The sequence below is a fragment of the Coenobita brevimanus genome, chromosome 68 (assembly GCF_032717465.1).
Source record: "Coenobita brevimanus isolate Jiangsu-jjx chromosome 68, ASM3271746v2, whole genome shotgun sequence".
NCBI classification, from domain to species: domain Eukaryota; kingdom Metazoa; phylum Arthropoda; class Malacostraca; order Decapoda; family Coenobitidae; genus Coenobita; species Coenobita brevimanus.
The window spans coordinates 2,617,780-2,640,283 of NC_137021.1; the positions used below are offsets into that span (position 1 = coordinate 2,617,780).

Genomic DNA, 22,504 nt, shown 5'->3' on the forward strand with positions numbered 1-22,504 from the left:
GTGTTTCACTTGGAGGTTGATTGTGGATGAATGCTGGCAGTGTTGTTAATTAGACAGTGTAATATTGAAATTGAAAGTAAGTTTTTGCGTAAATTTTTACTGATAACAGTAAATTTTAAATAAATATAAATTAAGCATTAATATAAAATGTAAAAATTACACAAATCAGATACCAGTAAATTTGATTGTTATTGGAAAACAATCAGGTGTGTATAAATATGGTATGCTTGTAACTCTTGGATATATGCTTTGGTTGAATTCGAAGCTATGACAGGTTTTGCGATTGTGATAGGTAAATATTGTTCCTACAGCAAGATGTCTAACTTGTGGTATACTGTACCTCTTTAGTGAACGATTTATATCAGTGCCCACATAGGTTTATTATTGCTGTCTCGCCATTGCCCTCTTTATGTATAATAAGGCACCAGTTGAGGTGTGTTGTGTGCTCCTCACTAAATATCCCCAAGAGTGCTGATTTTTTTATTTTTTTTTTTATTTTTTTTTTTGTGCCACAGCCATAAAAGTTTGTTGCCTGTCCTTAACCCTTTGTTGGGCAGGGTTTTTTCCTCAGCTGCATTTTCTGGCAGTAGCCAGACTAAAATACTTTAGTGATGATTTTCCTTACAAAGAGATTGAGGAGGATAGTTGCTGAATCTGCATAGGGTAGGGCCTCCATTTTTTTTTTTTAATGTAAGTAAGAAGGATCCAAAAGCTAAAAGCCTGCAAAAATGTACTAGTACCAGTAATTATCTGGCATGAACCAAACTAAAGTACTAAAGTGACATATTGCCTCATAAATAACTAAATCTTGTGGTCTGTGGTAGCTCAGCCTTGGGGTTTATGTGCCCTGAAGGGGTAACATTATACCAAATAGTTTGTTTGTTCATTTGTTTTTGTTTACTGCAGTTGGTATTCCCATATCAGGTGTGGGAAACTGCTAAAACAGGGACAACTTTTTTGAAAGTATGGACCTAGAAATCTGACAGTGCTTGTAAGTTTCATATTTTCTTTATTTAAGTTTACCATCTGTATTTTTATTATTTTTTAGATGTGCTTCACGTAACACCTATCAGTGAGTCATTACATGGTATGACTGTCGGGTCATGTGAAGTGAATCTGTAAAGAAATAAAAATCAGTGCTGATGGTTATGTTTGTGTGGTGGTCAGGATTCTGAAGGCATGCATGATGTGTGAATGACTGTGTGGCCCATTTTATTGGGCATGTTCTTGATAGCTTTCCCAGTTGAGTATGTGATGCATATACTTCCAGTAGTCATTTCATAGTAACTGTTTTGCCGGAAATGTTAAAGAAATACAGTATATCGTTGGTGCAGTATTACCAGTACCATTATGTAATAAAAATATGGCATCTTTATTAACAGCAAAGAATTTAAAAGAACTTTTAGTATATGCACCTAATGCACACTAAGTTAATTATATTCAGTAAAATACTATATTATTCATTTCCTGTGCTGCAGTTTCCCCTAGCATAATATTTAACGATTGATTTGTAGAAACATTGTATGTGTGCTGTTCAGTATTTTGAATTTGTTGTGTGTGTTAGGGACTGTGTGTTGGATGGTGGTGCTCTTACTAGACCTACCAGATACTGTACTTGCACTGTGAAATAGTCATTCAGTTCTTTCATTCATGTAGATCTCTTTCAGTTGGACCAAAGATCTAATGTAGTACACAAATCTCGTAGGCATAATGCATATTTATATTTTGTACATTTTAACAGACCTAGTGTACTGAACCAGTAACTGTATTTCTTGTTGCTGAATACAGTAGTGTGATGTGGCAAGTGTGCGTGATGTGGCAGTGTTTATTTTTTCTTGTTTGTTAGACACTATGTTGAGACTATGTAAATGAGTCATTTGTTGGTGATGCCTTGACATGTAATACAAATCTTCAGTAGTTGACTGACCAGAACCAGCAGAAGTATTAGCTACTGCATGCCAGCTAATGTAATTGCAGAAGACACCCAACATATGGCAATACAGGACTGCAATACCTCTTCTGTTTCTGTTGCTTGTAAAAGGCAAAAACTTACTGCCTGACAACTGTAATACTGCCTATACTTTTCATCATCATCACTCAGATTTAGAATTCCATAATTGACAAGAGTACTGATTTTTTTTTTTTTTAAGTACTATTTCGCTATACAAATCATATTGGTTTAACCACATTCATTGCTCAGTGTAGCCCATATGGACTGTAATGCCATATACTGGGTATCAACTGTAAAAGATGTACTGTATTTGCAGCACATATTAATATTGTGTTGTACTGTATGATTTTGTTAACTGTTGTATTATTTAAATATACAGAGCCATAGAGAGAGTAAGAGAGAGAGGAAAAAAAAAAAAAAGATACAAGTTCTTGGACAAAATTTAGCTCAGACATGGTAAATACTGTGTGTATAAATTATATACAGTAGTACTGTACAGTTCAGTAATGCCAATAATATTCTCCTGCAAAAAAGGAAGAAAGAATACAACCAAAATACCTCTTGAACTGTTGTAGAAGTGACTACAGGGGTAAAAGTAGAGTTGAAATGCCCCTTCTTTGTTTGCTTAGGGATTTGGTAAGCCCACTACCCAGCAAATGTATTACAAACAGCCTAGTACATTCTATAGCAAGAGGGAGATTGTATTGACTCTTTCTTTCTCCTCTGAGTGATGTCATTAAAGAGGCTTGCTCTGCATCCCATTTGAGAGTGGGAAAACTGGGTCAGCATAGTGATTACTATGATATACTGTAAATAAAGAATGCTTGCTAATGATCTCTGTTGTGTATATGTCAGAGGGAAGTACTGTGTGCAGTAACACATTATGAGTAACAGGTGGATGGCTCATGTAGAGGGGATCTAAATGTGGGACGGGGATGTAAAGTAAAATGAAGATTGTTTTAATTTTGGTTAGGTGTCACATTGTCTTGGCACAGATTAATTTAATGTGTTACCATTTGTAGAGATGTGTTCTAACTTTGATTACATACAGCACATTTCTAAGGTTTATTGTAGAAATCAAAAGTTATTGTAGAATGCAAGCAGTGCTGAATGCAGTATTTTGTACCTGTGTTTTTGTTCTTCATTAGTGGAAACTCAGTTTTTGAGATTCGTATAACTTTTTTTTTTTTTCTTTTTTAGAAATGTTAACAGTTTTAAAGCAGGTTCTATGGAAATTTTTATCAGATGGAGTACAGTATAGTAAAGATCATGGTGGATTTTGTTAAGACTTCATGGTTCATGTTTATGTTCATGATCAGTGAATTTTGTATTAAAATTTGAGCATATAATTTCTAGTTTATACCCTGTATCCATAAATCCCTCTCTCAAATGCTGTACTTCCTTCTATGAAGTTTCCACAGGAAGTGCTCATGACAAGAATAGTCTTCAGGCTGCTCTGTCATTGTAAACTCCATTGCTTTCAACCACTTCTTCCTTTGCCAATACTGTAGGTATAAATTTTTGTTCCAAACAGATGGAGGTCTTGCATTAACACCAGTTAACTCTCAAACACATTACTAGTCAGTATACTTTCCTGTATTCTGTCCATATCCTGACACTACCCAAATACCAATTTCTACTTGTGCTCTGTATTTCACTAATCTCCCTTAAATCTCACAGCAGGTGAATAAGTACAAAAATAAGTTACTCGTATTATATTATACAGTACTAAATATTACAAGATTAGATGACGATTACAGATGAAAAAGGCACTCGCTCACAAAAATTATCCTCAACCCCTACACGCCGAGGGTTTTCCGATGTTGCATGCTTCTCCCTACGGGGGATATCCATGACTGAAAAAAATACCCTTTCTTCAAACCCTAATACCTGCCACACTATAACAGCTAGAGAAAAAAATTAGAGATACATAAGAATCACAAACTCTTCCTCTTTCAAGTGGAAGTATCCCCATGTCTCCAGGTGGTCTTGCTGATGAGCAAAGATAAGTTAAAGTTCAAAGGGTGGCGGGAAGACACTTGCGGCTATATGTGTCAACCGGCATTCCTCTGCACCCAAAATTGTGAAGGCAATACACATCAGCCGGCGGTTAGGGGTTAAGGGAGGTGAGAACCTGTACAACTCCCTCAGGTGTAGGAGTGGGGCACACACCTGACACAGGGATGTTGTGTTTCACTAGTGCTGTGTTGGTGGTGGGGCCTATTGCCACAACCTTCACTCCTGTCATGCTCATCCCCAGTGACTCCACAATGGGAAGAGCAAAGCCAACCCCTGATGGACTAAAAAACACCATCGCTTTTGGTAACTGATTGGAGGATATTAAAGACTGGATAGTTTGTTTCAACTGAGGATGCTGAGAGGTCTGGTAGGTAGTGAGAGCTTTGAAGTCTCTATCCTGCTGTGCTAATAATTGTGGTAACTCATCCCTGCCAAGGTTGCCACAGGGATACAGCAGAGGTTTGTCAAATGCCTTGGTTTCTCTTATTATGATAGGAGCAAGCTGCTGTGCATTACCAGATTCCTGACCTATACATGGTAATTTAAGGTGAGTCTGGACTGCCCTGAATGTAGCATCTCCAATAACAAACACTTTCTTCTCACTCCATGCATGATGTAGGGCAACTGGCAGCCTCTTGTAGTGTTCAGCTACTGCCTCAACTCCTCGCTGACTGGTGAAGATAATGCCACTGTGGCCCTCTGGATTTTCTAGTGCTATTTTGAGAGCATTCTGGTTGCAGAATGTGAATGACAGTACTGGTACATGAACTGCTGTCAGCCCAGATCGACTCAATGCGTCCATGTATCGGCTATCCCCATCCTCCTTGGACTTCAACAGCCAAATGGTGCTCATGGTGCTGAATGTGAACCTACAAATTATAGAAGATTTTATAACATAATTTACATATTTTGTAAATATTGCTTGGCTACATTATCAAAATAAAGCAATACATAATTCAAACTTCTATGCACTACTGATATGTGTTAAATAGCAATGGCAGCATATGAATGCTGCTTTATTTCATTACTTAAAATACTTATAACTGAACAAAGTATAACACTTACGGTACTTAATCATTACAGTACTGGTTAAACACGTGGTCTGGCATGTGAATCAAACTGGTTTTACTGAGCAAATATGAAACTGTATGTTCGGGAATTTAGAATGGCTGCAAACATATACTGGTACCATCATTATCATATAATCCCAGGCTACACTCTTCCCTTCCCTTTCCTTTCTACTTCCAGTCTTTCTGGCTACTCGGCAACAATAAGCCTAAGCAACGATAATGTGAACAATGTAATTTTCACTCAGATACTAAGCAACACTTATAATTTTTCAGCTTATTTATTATTACTGTGGACGTACATAATGGAGATGCTCTGAAAAAGCACTGGAAAGGGAATTTATCAACATGTGAAAGCAAAGTTGTGCAATTTATACCCAGAATTTTCTGCTGAATAATCACAGTGTGCGACTGGATGGTGATGTATCAGTGGACAGAGCCTCTCTCGCCTCCTGAAATGAATAAATAATAGGAATAAGGTCAAACTGGCCACTTCACATCGTAAAGGCATGACCTGACATACATCTCAAAAATTGTTGTACATTGGAGAAAATGGAACTGACAACATGCCATTACAAAAAAGCCAGGAGAAACCAGAACTGTCTGATAAGCCCTTGTTATGTCTCCTATATCTTTTTTGCTACTATGTTAAACAGAAATATAACTGAACTTCATATACCTTACAAGCAAATCAGGCTTGACAGGGCCTAACAAATGATAAAAAACAATTTTGGCCCCTAATTTGGTAGTACTGTCCTAATCTTTCTTATCATGGGAGGTTTTGGATGCAGTAACTAACTTACAATATCATGAAACTAATCACAGCCAAAAATTTTTCAACAAGTGACGGGGCGCTCTACTTCTCACGTACCGTTGATTTTTATCCACGCATTTTAGCAATCTCAACAAAAATATGATCAATATGGATTTCTTTTACATATAACACGTCCTTAAATTTGGCTACGTACCCTGTCACTGCACTTGTCCTTCCAACATACAACCTTCCTGTCCTGGTGAATCGCAGACCTATCACCTTCCGACCTAAACAATCTGTCAAATGTGTACTCGTAATCAGCTGATCCTTGTTTTGACACTGTGATGCCTGTTCGTCTTTTCAGGGCCTTACCACTAAATAGATTATCATTTTATTTGGTTTTACATGGATCTGTTATAAAAGGCAAAGATGGTTCAGTAATAATAATGAAATACTCTTTGTTACCCACAACTCTGCGCAACACGAGGCTACTCTATCTTAGGCAAAAGAATATATAAATGGAAAAAAATTCTGTCATGGTAGCTTGTAAATAAAGATGTTTACCACCGGTATGTTTAATTAAATTATTTTGACAAAAGATGTACATTTTAATTAGTTATAGGAGTAACGAGCTGGAAGGAGGGAGTAGCAGTGTGACTATTTATCTGACAGTATTGTTGTCTGTAGTCAGCTCCGGGGTGACGAAGCCCCGCCAGAGGAAATCTATCATTACCTAGGTGGTTCCCCTCGTAGATTCAGCCATAATACTAGGATCCAGCAAATATGGCAACCATCCTCTCACAATACAGTACAACGGGGTTTTGTAAGTTGGGTTTTAGTTAAGTTCGCTGCATAATTTTGCTGTGCATGCCACACGAGGCGTGAGGAAGGGTCATGTCATTAGCTTCATTATCGTAGCATCGAACAGGTCACAGGATACATGCCACACTGTAATACACATAATTTATTCACATAATCTCAGAGTACTACCAATAGGAGGTATCAAAGCCAGAATTGTGATACTAAGGGTTTTTTGTTAACCCCATAAAATCTTGGACAGTTAATGAACTGACCTTAAAGCATACACACGTCACACAGGTTGTTAACCACCCTCCAGCCCAAGAGCCTCTATTTTAAAATTTATTAATGCTCATGCTAAGCAGTTTCTATTTGGTTTAAGTTAGGTGGGATACCCAGTGGCAGGAAGGGATAGACAGTGTCCATGCAAAGCCGCTGTCTGTGTAGAGATGGGGCTAATGAGCTGGACTCATGAGGCCTAACAGTCTCCTCCAGAACATCATATGTGTGAATGTCCTAGGTTAATGTAGTCTATTTATCTTTATTTACTTTTTTAAAGTAAACGTTTGCACTCCTCAGGTGAGGAGATGTCCTTGTGCTGAAGTGGTAAACCTCGTGACAGGGTAACTAGTGGGTCAAGTTGACCTAGGCCAGACACATAGGCTTTGTATTATACTCTTAGGCCTATTTATACCAGTGTTATTTCACTACATGTGCTATTAAACCACATAGTGTTTTATTGCATTACCTGTTGTGAAAGAGTTCTTCCTTGCACAAAATCATAATCATCAGTAAATCTGGGAGTTTGGTAGTTACTTGACAATACCCTTATTGAATGAGTAATGAAAGACTGACTAAGAGGGTGTATGTAGGTGAGGTGGAGGGAGGGAGGGGGAGGGGGAGGGGTAGACAGAGGATGAGGTGGAGGGAGGGAGTTGAGAGGTATATGAGGGAGGGGGGGGTGAGTTGGGGGGAGGGGAGTCAAATGGTGGGTGACAGAGTGACTTGGAGGCGTTTTGTCTGCGGCCACCCTTTGCGGGATTAGGGCGTCGGGCTATAGATAGATAGATAGATAGATAGATAGATAGAATGAGTAATCCAAGTTTGAACAAACATGTGAGTGTTTATAAAATGTTGCCGTCTGCTTTATATATGGTCTGTAAAGTGGGGTAGTCATGTGTGTTAACCCTTTGACTGCCAAGATTTTTGTGGATATGCTGTATGTACAGTACAGTCGTTGATTAAGTTATGCAGAATTAAGTTAGTTTGTCTTGCTATGATATTCATATAGTAAAAGTTTCATTATTTATGGTTAGAACCAGTATGAATGAAACTCAGGTACATCCCCATGATAATTCAAGGATGTGTTCTCACATATCATAACCTCTCCATACTGTTGGTACCATAAACTATGCCATAGCCAGCTTGTTTTCATCTGATGGAACTGGGTCACTCCCATAACTTGACAACTAAAGTCATGGTTACTTGATTTCAGTGAGCCATAGTTATGAATGACTCCCCATGGTTACAGATACAGTTGGCAATCAGCAAAGCTAAAATGGGAATATGTGTCTTTTTCAGGGAAGAACAAATGTGCTTCAGGCAAAACTGTCAGATCAGCTATATTGGTAACAGGAGGATTAATAGGCATTGTTTATGTAATTCCCCGTGGACTAATACCGGTAGCAAAAAGGAACATCAAAAAAATGGGTAAGTTATTATAATACCTTACTATTCTTTATTCCAGACAATGCACCAGTGAGTAAAGGACTGATGGGCTGCATGTTCCTAACCTGCACTGCACTTAATGTCCCACTCTTTGCTCACCTTCGCAAGTACCTCATCTGTAAACTTCCAGATGTCTTCTTAAAAGGCGAGGTATGTATGGTATTGCTTGTACTCTGGGTTGTATTCTAAGTGGCATTGCAGACTTCACAGCACCTTTTACTCAGTAATTTGTTTTGCACCGGACACATAATATCCTGTTGTATGTCAGTGTATGTTTATATAAAAACGATGTAAACAGCACAAAGGAGACTTCAAGTGTAATGGGCGAAATAAATTGCTTAGAAAAAGAAATGGAGTTACATTGTCCAATTCATTCTGTTATTTAGTGACTTATCAGCCAGTTAATGTAAATTGCCTGATACCTAGGACCATTAATACAAAAAAGAAAAAAAAAAATGCAGATGGTATGGGTAGGCCTGTGAAATAGAGCCATGATTCCAGGGGCTTCAGTACTGAAATGAATAAGTGTTATGTCTTTTCATCTGCTCTTGATGGGGGAAAACAGGATTGGCTGATGGATGGAGCTTTTCATGCTAGCTTAATGAAGCATGTGATACACTTGTCTGTGTCTGGTTCTGCAACATTTCTCTTATTTCTTATATAGTCTGTTTATTTCAGATTTGGAGAATAGCATCAGCAAAAATATCTTTTGTTGATACCAAAGATCTTGTCTGTGGTTCATTGTTAATTTATTACTTCAGGTAAGATGCATGTTAAATATCATTGTTTGCAATTTTCTTGGTTGAGTTTAAAAATTTGAGTACACTGTAATGGATGGTACAGTTCTTCATTATGTAGCACCTTATTGAATATAGCCACAGAATGAAATGCATATGACTCTTTGCACTGTATTTGAAGTACTGGTACAGTACAGTTGCCTCTCTGTAACACTGTCTCCCTTTAATATGGCGAAGAGTGTTTGAGCGTCGGTATGGGTCACACAAGTTTGCCTCGTACTTGGTGGCGTCACAAGTGCTGACCACAGTGCTGGAAGTGCTGGCTATCCTCACCCTTCAGTGGTTTGCCATTGACTTCCACTCAGGCGGCTTCCTTCCACCAGGACCGTGAGTCTTGTCTGCTCTTCAGTTAGGTTCCCTGCATATCTTTTTGTTTTGTTTTATTTTTCATGATGTGAAAATAAAATATTACCTGTACTGTATTTGATATTATTGACATCAGACTTGGCACGGTTGTTCGTTGGGCCAGTAGCCCTTTTTTTTTTTTTTTTTAAGGTCTATGAACAGGGGATTTTTGGGATCAAATCTCAGACCATATTAACACACAAATTTTGAGATCCTATGTCTATGTGTGTTCATTTGTCATAATAGAAATAGCATGTCAGTGTACAGCACATGTGTAGAGACCCTCTTGCACTCCCTTGGGAATGTTGGCACTCTTCTTATATGTATGTTAATGTATAGTACAGGATTGAACAAAAAACACTGGAGTGCTTCAGCCTTAACAGATAACTTCTTATATTTTCAGTGGATAGAAATTGTATAGCTTATTAACTCTGAGAATGTCCAACAGGTATGGTGTGATTTTCCCATTGTTTGTTAACTACCTGTTTGACATCCCTCGTGTGGCCCAGACAAGTGTATTAGGGGTACCCATCACAGGCAAGACCCTCACATACCTACTAGGCCTACAAGTATGCTCCACCTCACCAGCTACAGTCATCTCAGCCCTTGCTGGCATTGTAAGTTATTCCTTTGTTTGCTGTGTTTATTCTCATTACTCTCTTAACATTTTGGATGCATCCTAGGAAGAGGCTTCAGGTGACTTTGATATCACCCAGGCTTTAGAAACAGTGACAGAAGGAATCATCCAATGTGTAATAAGTTGGGAAATTGGTAATTTTTTTTATACTTATGTTTAACCCGTTAACTGCTCTATACAGCCTGGGCTGTTCCGAGTGCAACTGCTCAGTACAGCCCTGGCTGTGCAGGTGAATTTCAAGTACAGTGCCATGGTGACCAAGGCCGACCCATGCAAGCATGTTTGAGCCTTCAAAACCGAAACTGAAACAGAAAACGAAAACCATTCATTCCGATAGGGAATCAGACACTTCGATGTTCATCCATGGCTTTACCGAGGTAAATATTGAGCTAATATTATGTTACTATATACTTTGGCATGTGTTCTCTCAATTCCAAAGACAAAATTTGGCCTTTGGGAAATTTCATTTTTACCCCTATGTCTGTGTACCACGGGCACCTCCAAAAAAAACCCATGCGCAGTTAACGGGTTAATGGGCAGTTAAGGCACCCCAATTGCATTGAGCCTGAGCAGGTTTATATCAAAGGGGTGGTTGGGTTTTATTGCTGTACTCAGGCAGTTGCAAGCGCTGGTTCGAATCCTCGCAATATTTAATCTTTTCAGAGGAGCAGACTGTAGCACCAGTCGAGCAGGGCAGTACTCCCGAGGTGGATGGAAAGCTGATGACAGGGAGTGCTGGAGCTCCCGTTTCATCAGCCCTCAGGACTAGTTCCTGACCATCCCCCTTTGCTGAACTTTTTCAGTGTCTCAGTTACACAGAGAGTAGGCCAGCATGCTCTCCAGTACAAATTTCTCTAACTATCTTCACCAAACTACATGCACAGCACACGCTACACTTCCTTTTCAAAAATCAATACAAATGGCGTCTATTAATCAAGCCTCGGAGTCCCCAGGGGGGGGGACCATAAATGCCCCCGCCATCTGCCCCTCTCCCGGTGACGACTCGAGGTGCCTGGAACCACTGTCTGACTCTCTTCTTCTTCATTTCTGCAACATTCGCGGCCTTTCATCTAACTTTCGCTCTGTTGAGCACCACCTCTCCTCCTCTAAACCTCACCTTCTTTTTCTGACGGAGACTCAGCTGTCTGAGGCAACCGACAGCAAACCCTTTTCTGTATCCTCCTACTTTCTCTATACTCATTTCAAAGCCAAAGGTGGCTGTTGTGTATACATACGCAACGACTTATCTTGCTCTCGTGTTCCTGAACTTGATTCTTCTGAATTCTCCACACTCTGGCTTCGGCTTTCCTGTCATTCTCTGACTAAATATATCTGTGCTGTTTACTTATCCCCTAATTCTACTGACTATCAAAAATTCTTTGACTATCTTACTTCTACGATGGAACACATTCTGTCCATTTCTCCTTTCTCTGAAATCTCCATTCTTGGAGATTTCAATGTTCACCACCACCTTTGGCTCTCCTCTCCTTTCACAGATCCACCTGGTGAACAAGCCTACATCTTTTCTATCCTTAATGACCTAGAGCAGCTTGTACAGCACCCTACCCGTATCCCTGACCGCCTTGGAGAGAGCCCCAACATACTTGACCTCTTCCTCACAACTAATCCTTCTGCTTACTCTGTTAATCTTTTCTCTCCGTTGGGCTCCTCCGATCACAACCTTATTACCTTAACCTGTCCTATCGCTCCGTTACGGCCTGTGGACCCTCCAGTGAAACGTCGTCTGTGGCACTTTTGGAGCCGCGAACTGGGAGGCCCTCAGGCAGTACTTCTTTGATTTTCCCTGGAATGATTATTGCTTCCATGGCCGGGAGCCATCTGAGTGTGCCTCGCGCATTACGGAGGTTATTCTCTCGGGCATGGAAGCATACATTCCTTTCTCATATCCTTTGACTAACGCAAGAAAGCCTTGGTTTAATCACGCTTGTTCTAATGCTGTCCGCAACAAGGAGAGGGCCTACAAAAGGTACCGGATCCAACACACACCTGAATCACATCATCTTAATGCTTTCTGCCCGGAATCGTGCTAAGTCTGTTCTTCGCTCTACTAAAAATAATTTCATCCATACTAAATGCTCTCAACTCTCCAACTTGAATTCTTCCCGCTCCTTCTGGCACCTTGCCAAAAATCTTTCTAACAACTTTACCTCATCATCCTTCCCTCCTCTTTTCTACTCTGATGGTTCTGTAGCTATTTCTTCTACTGATAAAGCAGATCTCTTCGCTCAGACTTTCTCCTCCAATTCCACCTTAGACGATCCCGGTGCTGTTCCTCCATCACCTCTCCCTCTGACTTCCTCATGGCTGACATTAAAATTTCTTCAGTTGATGTATTTTCTGCCATCACTGGCCTCAGTACTAACAAGGCATATGGGCCTGATGGGGTCCCTCCTGCTGTTCTCAAGAACTGTGCTTCTGTGCTTACACCCTGCCTAGGCAAACTCTTTCGCCTTTGTCTGTCAACTTGTACCTTTCCTTCTTGCTGGAAGTTTGCTCTCATTCAGCCAGTCCCAAAGAAGGGTGACCACTCCCAACCCTCCAACTATCGTCCAATTGCTTTAACGTCCTGTATTTCAAAAGTTTTCGAGTCAATTCTTAATAGAAAAATTTTAAGGCATCTTTCCTATCACAACCTTCTTTCCGATCGTCAGTATGGGTTCCGTCAGGGACGCTCCACTGGCGATCTTCTCACCTACCTTTCAGACTCCTGGTCATCCTCCTTTCGGGACTTTGGCGAAAGCTTTGCCATTGCACTTGACATCTCAAAGGCTTTCGATCGAGTCTGGCATAAATCTTTAATTTCCAAACTGCCCTCCTACGGTTTCTATCCTTCTATCTGTGCCTTCATCGCTAGCTTCCTTTCTGGTCGTTCTATAGCCGCTGTTGTAGACGGCCATCGTTCTTCTCCTAGATCTATCAACAGTGGTGTTCCTCAGGGCTCTGTCCTATCACCAACTCTCTTCCTTTTATTCATCAATGATCTTCTAAGCTGTACATCTAACCCTATCCACTCATACGCTGATGACTCCACCCTTCACCTTTCCATTCGGTTCCCGCAACGCCCATCTCAACAGTTGCTTCAAGAAACAAGGGATGAGGCTATGGCACACCTAATGTCTGACTTGGCTCGTATCGCTGACTGGGGTAAAAATAATATGGTTGTCTTTAATGCATCTAAGACTCAGTTCTTACACCTATCAACCCGACAAAATCTTCCACAGGTATACCCATTAATGTTTAATAATATTCAGCTTAATCCTGCATCATCCTTGAACATGCTTGGGGTTTCATTTACTCGGGACTTATCTTGGAAAGATCATATTACATCTCTTGTAAAATCTGCTTCTAAGAGATTGGGTGTGCTAAGCCGACTCCGCTCTTTCTTTACCCCTGCACAATTGTTGACTCTATACAGAGGTTTTATCCGCCCCTGTGTGGAGTACAACTCTCATGTGTGGGGAGGCTCCCCACATACAGCTCTTCTCAATAGGGTGGAGTCAAAGGCTTTTCGTCTCATTAACTCTCCTCCTCTTACTGACTCCCTTCAGCCTCTGTCTCTTCGCCGCACTGTTGCATCTTTATCTCTTTTCTATCGCTACTTTAATGGTCACTGCTCCTCTGAACTGTCTGCTTGCATTCCTCCACCTCTACGACGGACGCGTAGCACCCGTCTGGCAGCAAACTCTCATCCCTTTTCTGTCCAACTCTCTAATGCAAGAGTTAACCGTTACTCCCAGACTTTCATTTATGCAACAGGTCAACTCTGGAACTGTCTCCCTCTGTCTGTATTTCCTGCTGCCTATGATCTCCAGTCTTTCAAACGCAGTGTGTCCAGGCATCTCAAAATGATCGGATCTTGAATTTGGCTCTCTATTGTATTTTGTTTTTCTCTTGGAGGGAACTGTTACTGCGGGCCATGGCCTTTGGTTCCTTCTTCCTCGCATAAAAAAAAAAAAAAAAAAAAAAAAAATCTTAAATGTCAGGACTAACTTGCCTAGCCCCGGACTTCTATGCTCCTCATGGTGCAACACAGGCTTCGATGATGATGATGATTTTTAATTATTCCACAGGTGGCAGGGCTGATGTACCGATATAATGTGCTGTACGTGCAACAAGTGCCGTGGGTGCCAAACTGGTTGGCGCGGGGCGGGAGTGCCACATTGGCCCGCCTCTTAGCCTCACCCCCACCACCAGAGGGGCCGTCTGGTGCCACCCTAGAGTTACAGCGGCAGGAGCAGATAGAGATGTGGGAACAGCAAATGATGATGAACCGGGCCAGGGAGATGCGTAACAGGCCTGGGGTTAGCTCACATTCCATACATTTTAGCGATACCTCTTTCTCTCTCTTTTTGTCATTTTATAGAATAACATGTTTGTGCCATGCATGGTTTAAATGGAAGACCTGTACAAACATTTGTAAAAGTTGTTCAGTGAGTCTAGTTAGACTGCAGCATTCAGGGTGATGATTTTCAGTTGATTCAACCCCCAAGAGGTGACTGAGAGTCTTAGCAGCTAAATAATACCATCAGGTGGAATAGGCTAGTCATCTCCTTTGAAATATCTTGGACTGTGATAGCTAAACCTTGGAGCTGTACACCTCAAAGTGGACAGCATGAGAATGGATGTTTGTTGTTGGAGAGGGATTCCTTTCTGTGGTGTCATGGATATAGTCAGGCTGCCCCCTGCTTCATTATAAAAACATCGATCAACCTAACTCCTGAAAGGGTGATGGTGGACTGCAAGCAAAGGACAACTTCAGCTTGCAGCCCACCAGGTTCACATCTAGATGAACCTGGGACTGCAGTTATGTACTACTACTGCAACACTTTCCAAATGTGGGTATACTGCTTCCATTAACATTTTTAGTTTAGATGTTAGATGTGTACCATAATTTTGAATAATTTAACTTGTAAGAAAATCATGTTGTCTTATATTGGCTTATGCAGTCTAGTCTTTGCTGCTTCACTTCTGGTTTAGTTTCCTGGCTGTTTGTTGAGCATTTAAAAACTGACGACCCTGTGGTTCCACGTCACCGATACTTCATAACCATAATGCATTCATTATCATAGTTTTAACCTTGCAGTGACTAAACTGCCTAATGTGTGGGCTGTTGCTAATCAGTGAGAAAACGGGCAGTCCTCATTATGTTTCAGAATATTGTAAATTTTTTCTTATAACTGGGACTGTGTTTGTGAAGAACTGGCAATTTAACTTAGCTGTACGTTAAACCTTAACCCTTTGAGTCCGATGACCTACAGTAGTTTCTAGATTGTTCATGCTACTTTTGGACACTTAATTCAAATCAGGATGGGCATTTTGCAGTGAAGAGGTAGTAACAGCAGTAGTAGTAGCTGTACCCAGGTTCATCTGAAATGCGAACCCAGTGAACTGCAGAATGAAGTTGTCCTTCTCCTGCAGTCCACAATCCCCCATTTGAGGGTGGGAAGGAGATTGGGGGACATTTGTATGACCAGACAGCTCCACTGCCTAGTCGTATTGAAGCCACCACTTGAAGGCATCTTTCTCCAACATTATAGCAAAGGGATAAATCTCATCTCTCTAGTTAAAAAAGTTCCTCTAAAGCTGAATGAAACCATTTAGAGATAGCAAGAACAAAATGAATACTACGTCATCAAAGTAAAGGGTTAACAGGTGCTCTTTCAGTAATTCACTCTGTACCTAAGAGCAAAAATGGAAATAAAAGACAAAATATAACGAGGACTTGCTAAATTAGGTGGCATGGCAGTGGCGAGCTTAAGGCTAGAGTCATCTTAGGTCAGCTTCATTGTGTCCCCCCACAGGCCAACGGTGCTGTACATCCCCTTATGCAGAACTTCATGGGCAGGAGACAAAACAACCCAGGTCAGCAACTCAAGTTTTTTGTACTGTAAATGTATTGTTTGTTGTTTACTTTAGGGGAGAGTCAGGGAGGATGGTTTAAATTGGTTTTTATCTACTGTTTTGGAGGACAGTTTAATAAGTTGGTTTTTATCTTGTGTATTTTAGGAGGGAAGACCTCTTAATAGTAGCTAATGTATTGTTTAAGTTATTTATTGTACTACAGTACATTAATTCAGTTTAATGAAATAAGCGATAAATTGAGATGAATGCCAGTGTGAGGTTAAGGGTTGATGTTACAGGTCAGCACCCACCACCACCACCAACTGAAGAGCAGGTGCAGACACTGGTGGAAATGGGGTTTGATCGGCAGCGGGTGATCAATGCCCTGCAGACCTGCAACAATGATGTCAACACTGCCACACACCTCCTCCTCCAAGAGTCATGATAAATGTAACACCTAGACCCATATACAGTTGGGGACAAATGTTCACCTAATATTTCACCCATTCTGCTTCTCACTTTGCTGTGCTGGCTAATATTCCTAAGCTGTGAGAGGCCTGATATATTTCTCTGCCTGTAGATATGTTGTGTCTGGGATTAAAGTATTAAGCAAATGTGTGAGAAGTAAACAGATGTGATGCTTCAGGGATGAAAGTAAGGAACATGATGTAAGCATGAAGTAGATGCAGTGGAATATTAGGGAGAATCATATCCCTCAATATATGGTAAGTATTATAAGTTCCCTCCCTGCCTCCCCCCTTTTTTTTTTTTCCTATTTATATTTTTGCAGTCTGTGGACTCAGTGACCCCTTCAGTCCAATGATGTATTAATTTTATTCTTGCCTCAGACAACCATATTCAGCTTTAGAAGAATATCTTGTACAGAAGGGATAAGTGAAGTCTGTTTCTGTTTTCTCCCATGCGAAAAATTTTTCCTTGGCTAATTATACTATTGGAAGGTGGAAGAATAAAATAAAATACATATAACTGGAGCTAAGTGGTGAAATTTTACGTGGTTACCACACTACAGTTCTGTTCAGCTGAGTAATGTTTTAGTAGTCAAGGGGTTGAATACTCTCTGCATAAACTCTTGGACTAACTGTTTCCATTTACCATTGCCTGAGCAAAATACTTTGGATTTAACCTGAATAGAATACCGAGGTGCATCCGTGATGTCTAAAGGGTTAAACTGACTGCAACTTGTTGAAAAAATAATGTAGACATGTATTAAGATTCTGCTGTTATATATGAAGCTGATTTCCTGGTTTCCCCAAATAATGAAATGGTACAGTAAGTCCTTGTATGTTACTTAAAAAAAAAATTGAATTTGAAGTACAGTATATTACAGATAAGTTACCTATTGCCATTGCATCCTATGAAGCTAATTTACCAGTTTTTTGTGGTTCTGGAGAGGGATGCCGTCATGATGTGTCCCTCAGTGGAGGATGGTGGACTGCAGAAGGGCAGTTTTGGCCTGTAGCCTATCAAGTTTACAATCAGATGAGCATGGGGTTGCAGCTGCTGCTGTTGCAGAGGGCTTATTGTCCCACTTGTGTGGAAATATTAGACCAGTGATATTCCAGACTTATTGCCTGACATGGAGTTTCCTGTATAAAAGGTTGTTTGTGGCACCAATGTAAAAATAGGTGTAGCATTTCGTTGATGTAACTCCTTCAGTACCATGATGTAAATTTTGTTTTTGTCTTGTCACCACCTGATGATTTTATTTACATTAGGCTGGACCTTTTGTAGGGAAGGGGTTAAAATATATCTAACCTCAACAGTTTGAAAAGTCTTCCCCAAGCTGAATAATATTGTCTGGAAGTAGCAAGAATTAAATTACACATGTTTAGGAGCTGAGGGGGTTAATTAGGGTATTGAAGTATTCATTCATTCATTCATCGTCTAATCCTGTGTTGCCTCACGAGGAGCGTAGGAGCCTGGGGCTTGGCAGTTTGGTCCTGACATTTATATTGAAAGCGATCAGCCTCACTTATCTCTGAGTAGCATTATGTGAGCAATAAACCTCAACCACGCCTTGGATATAAACCTGCACCCGCTCAGTCCAATTGGAGCACCTTAATTACCCACTAAACCACCAGGCGCTGTAATTTGGGTATGTGGTTATCACCCAGCGTAGTAAATGATTTCCTGGTGTACGGAAACCATTTGGCTTGCCACTCAGTGTAAAGTCACCCATAGGCAAACGGAAGAGGAAAGAATGAAGGAAAGAAAGACAGAAGAGTGAGTGTAAAGCCACCTGTAAAGAAGGAAGGAAGGAAGGAAGAGAGGCAAGGGCAGACACCCGAGAGCAGCACCACATCGATTGAATAGATGGTGAGGACCCCCACTTACTACTTTTGTATGAATAAAAATTATAAACATAATCCCTTCCCCCCCCTTTTTTTTTTCTTTTGATGTAGTAAGGGGTAGAGTTAGGCTAAGATGAATACATAGCAAGCATAAATCACAAACCAGTGAATTGTTGTAGTGTTCTGGAATGTAAGTGAATATTCTCTTATAGTATTATGGCATTAGAAAATACTATTTCCAGCAAGGTTTATTTTTAGCTTATTACCAAAATTTTAATGTATCATCATCATCATCATCCTGACCTCCTTTCCCACCCAAGGGCAGGGTTAGGAGTAGCAATGTCCAGACAGCCCAAATTTGCCCAGTCCAATGGGCCACATTTCCATTCACTCATCATTCAAACCCCTGGAATCTTGGCTCTATTGGATTCGCCAAAAAACATTCACCACGTTCTGTAACAACGCATTTGAGCCCTCTTTCCTTACACAGTTTGAAAGCTCGTACTATGGTAGCATAACCTCGAGCTCCTGCATCTGAAAGGCAGGAATATGGGATTGACTGGTACTTTTTATAGATATATTTATTTCACCATCACCATCTCAACCACTTTCTTCCCATACAAGGGTGGGGTAAGGTAGGGCCAGATAGCAAGGAAAGAGAAAAACATCATAGAGGGAGACTTAATCATCAGAATGCTTAGTGACCAGAGCCTCAAACTCATTCACCCACATATCAAAACAAGGACCAAAGCCTACTATGCAACCATATCTGTGCGACAATCTGGGAAGCAAAGAGAAGGTGGAGTCACTGTACATGGAGGGACATTCACACAAATGCAGAAGTCGTGTTGTGGTATTGTGTGGAAGAGGAATAATCGGATGATTTGGCCATGTGGAGAGGATTTAGATTTAGAGTCTGACTAGGAGAGTGTATGTGTGAGGTGGAAGGGGAGGGGAGACCAGGGATGAGATCGAGGGATGGAGTGGATAGATATGCTCATATGAGAGAGAGAGATGAGTTGGAGGGAGGACAGTTAAATTGCAGAGAACAGGGTGACATTGAGGTGATTTGTTGGTGGCCACCCCTATGGGATTAAGGCATCTGGCAATAGATGGATGTATAGAAAGAGAAAAATGAAATTTCGTGTAACTGATCTGTAGAACAAGCATTATGGATATAGTTAACACTTAGACTCCTGTAACTCCCTCATGGCTCAATAAAAGCATTTAGTGTTGGTGGGGAGAGAAGACTAGGATTGTGCTGAGCATCAAAGGGAAAATATTATCATCATTAAATTCCGTGGTCGAGGTAGCAATGGTGTTTCATTCCAGGACAGTTATATTCAGTAGAAAGTGAGTTAGGAGTCTGAGGAGAGGTTTAAGTTACAGGATTTGACAATACATATGAGTGATAAAATATGCAACCCTCTCTTTGAATGACTCATTATTATCTTTCACACTCCCATAACTCTTCTTTATCTGTGTTTTGGAGGTGCAAGATCAGTCAGTGCATACTGTTTTATATATATATATTCTTGAGCCTGTTATAAGTGTAAAATGAAGTACAGTAGTGTGCGTGTTTTTGGAATATGGGTTTATTCTCAGAGTTGGCTGTGAATGCTAAGGTAGTGTTTAATAGAGTAAGGAAGTGCCTAATACCTTCTGTGCATGAGATGGTCATTGAATACTCTGCATCTTTGTGACCTAATTGTGTGTAAAATGAATACCATTACTATAATTCATGGCGGTTTAACAGACATTTAACCCCTTTTGTCTGGTGATGTATTTATGATTTTATTCTCGCCAACTTTGAATGATTTTACTAAACATGTGAAATACTTTTCAAACTCAGGGGGTTAGTTATAGCATTTTTTTAGTATCATCAGTATGAGAGGCCTTTCCTAAACTGCATAATAGCACTAGATGATAACAAGATAAAATATATTTGTCCGCAGATTGAAAGGGTTAATCCTTGGAATCTGATGGTAACTTAAAATTTTATTGTTACTACCATCAAACGATTGTATTAACTTTCAGAAGTACTTCTCGTACTGGTATGCTATGTAACCCCATCAGCTTGGCTGAAGAAAATAATCTGTAGTAAAGCAAGAATAATGTGAAAAACACATCATGGCACTGAAGGGGTTAAACTCAGCAGTATTTGTCATGCATCCTCGTCGTTATTATCATTATCATCCCTGCCTGTTTTTCCCACCTAAGGAAGGATCTTGCATCTGTTCATCAGTATATTATAGTCTGTACTGTACCAGCTTGGAGGTTTGTGTTGTATTTAGTGTTTGCAAACATCAGCCATTCTCTGCTCTTCTTTACCCACTTTTTCCACACCTCTAGAACTCCTGTACTTTCTCTAACCCCCTTTTCACTTCACATTGCACAGTAGACTCAAGCTGCAAAACAGACATCTATATACATCATGCCCTGACATACCTTTTTGGTGGGCCTTACCATTACAGGCATAGCAGTATATAATTAGTTAGTTATGTTGTTGTAATGACATTATTTACTATACAGCAGGTATGTGAAACAGGTTTATTTTACTTGGCAGATGAAATGAGGTGAATGATCAGAAAGGGATGCCCAGGTGAACCAGAAGAAGCAATATTTAGCAGTGGGCTAAGGCACTCCAAGTGGATGGAGCCTGTAGTGTTTCCATCCGAAGAATGGTTGGATTTTGTTGCTCACATAATGCCACTCGGGCTAGTGAGCCTGGTCAGCCTTGCCTTAAATGATTTGACTGAGGAGCCTAGCCCTGGGCCCTGATGTTCCTGATGGGGCAGATGAGGATTGGGTGATGGATGGATGATATTGATAGTGTAACTGACAATGAGTAGCCCTTCAACCAGGGAGAAGTGTGCAGGTGCTACAGTATATGTGCCATTAATGTTTGGAAACCTGAGCCTTTGTGCCCCTTCTTTACAGTGTTTTATTTCTATCTCATTTATACCACACTGGTACTTGATAGGTTTGAACTGATTTTTTATTCAAAGAAATTAGTATATTTTGAATAGAAAAGTTGGTAGAACTGAGGTGTTCAGGACAGGCAGATGTTCATTTGTTTTGGGATATACACAGGAAAGATAGGCAAATGTTCATTGTAGTGGGATATACTCAAGCAAGTTAAGCAAATGTGTATTGTACGAGTAATGGAATTGAAATTAAAAAGCTTTTCAGAATCTTTTAGGTCATGTGGTTATATGAAGTGCAAAAGTAAAATATACTTGGGAAGGTAGGATTTAGAGAGAGGTTGTAAAGTAGGCCTTCAAAGTTAAAAATGAAAAGGTGGCTGTTTTGTTTGATTATTATATGATAATAATTAAAGTAAGTGGATGGAGGGGAGACTGAGGTATTTACAGTAAAAGTGGCTTTACATCAGGAATCTGTTTTGTGCTCCCATCTGTTTATCGTAATGCTTAAAGTACTCTTGTGAGCTTTCAGGGGCCAGGTTGCTGTGGAAATTGCTGTTGGCAGATTTTTTTTTTTTTTGTGAGGAAGGAGGAGCCAAAGGCCAGGGGCCTGCAAACTGGTTCCTTAAAAAAAAAAAAAAAAAAAGACAACAGAGAGCCAGGAGGGGCCAGTGAAGAAAAACAAGGATTAGAGGATGGTAAGCAGTCTCAGTGTGTGAAAGTAAACATGGAAAAGGTAAAGGTTATAGTTAGTGGGAAGTAAAGCAGCCGGAGGCTTTGTGCTGTATGCAGGAAAGAGGTTGATACTAAGTCCATTTTGTGTGGTGTTTGTCAAGAAGGATACATGAGAACTGAATGAATGTGAAGATTAAATTACAAGATAACTGCTAGATGTGTGCATAGATCATATAGTCCAGCCAGCATTAGAGGATATTGCAATGGGAGATGTTACTTTTCAGTGTGTCATAAGTTTTGGTACATGGGTGATGGTGCAGAAGCTATCTCGTGCGAGAATTAAAAATAGGTAGAAGAAATATAAACATGTATGTGTTGATGCTGAAGGGACTCTATTTCTCCCTTTATATATGAAAGTAAGTGTTTAGTGCATAAGAATTGCAATATTCTTTTCATCATCATCATCATCATCATCATCATCCAGACCTCCATTCCCACCCTAGGGCAGGGTGAGGAGTAGCAGGCTGTAATGAACTGGTCTTAAATGATGATGCTTGTGGATTTGTGGAGTGTAGTGTATCACTGATATTAAGAATGTAGTAGTGGATAACTGAGCAGATCAACATGTGCTAAAT

General features: G+C 40.3%; 2 protein-coding genes across 3 annotated transcripts; one reads left to right on the forward strand and one right to left on the reverse strand.

Annotated features, from left to right (window-relative positions):
* Positions 1–3,705: 3,705 nt before the first annotated feature.
* On the reverse strand, positions 3,706–6,037 carry LOC145405842 (uroporphyrinogen-III synthase-like). Of its 2 annotated transcripts, XM_080277088.1 has the most exons (3): positions 6,006–6,037; positions 5,415–5,489; positions 3,706–4,839 (listed from the first exon to the last, which is right to left on the reverse strand). In XM_080277088.1, exon 3 carries the CDS (start codon positions 4,821–4,823, stop codon positions 4,062–4,064), a length of 762 nt encoding a protein of 253 aa, XP_080133214.1. In that variant the 5' UTR covers positions 4,824–4,839; positions 5,415–5,489; positions 6,006–6,037; the 3' UTR covers positions 3,706–4,061. The 2 variants fall into 2 exon arrangements, with proteins under 2 accessions (XP_080133214.1, XP_080133215.1); XM_080277089.1 differs by lacking the exons at positions 5,415–5,489; positions 6,006–6,037 and adding an exon at positions 5,036–5,153.
* A 527-nt stretch (positions 6,038–6,564) lies between these two features.
* LOC145405896 (ubiquitin-associated domain-containing protein 2-like) lies at positions 6,565–16,945 on the forward strand. Its single transcript, XM_080277152.1, has 8 exons — positions 6,565–6,614; positions 8,337–8,467; positions 8,996–9,078; positions 9,292–9,441; positions 9,908–10,076; positions 14,188–14,418; positions 15,919–15,979; positions 16,258–16,945. Exons 1-8 carry the CDS (start codon positions 6,575–6,577, stop codon positions 16,401–16,403), a joined length of 1,011 nt encoding a protein of 336 aa, XP_080133278.1. The 5' UTR covers positions 6,565–6,574; the 3' UTR covers positions 16,404–16,945.
* The last annotated feature ends 5,559 nt before the right edge of the window (positions 16,946–22,504 follow it).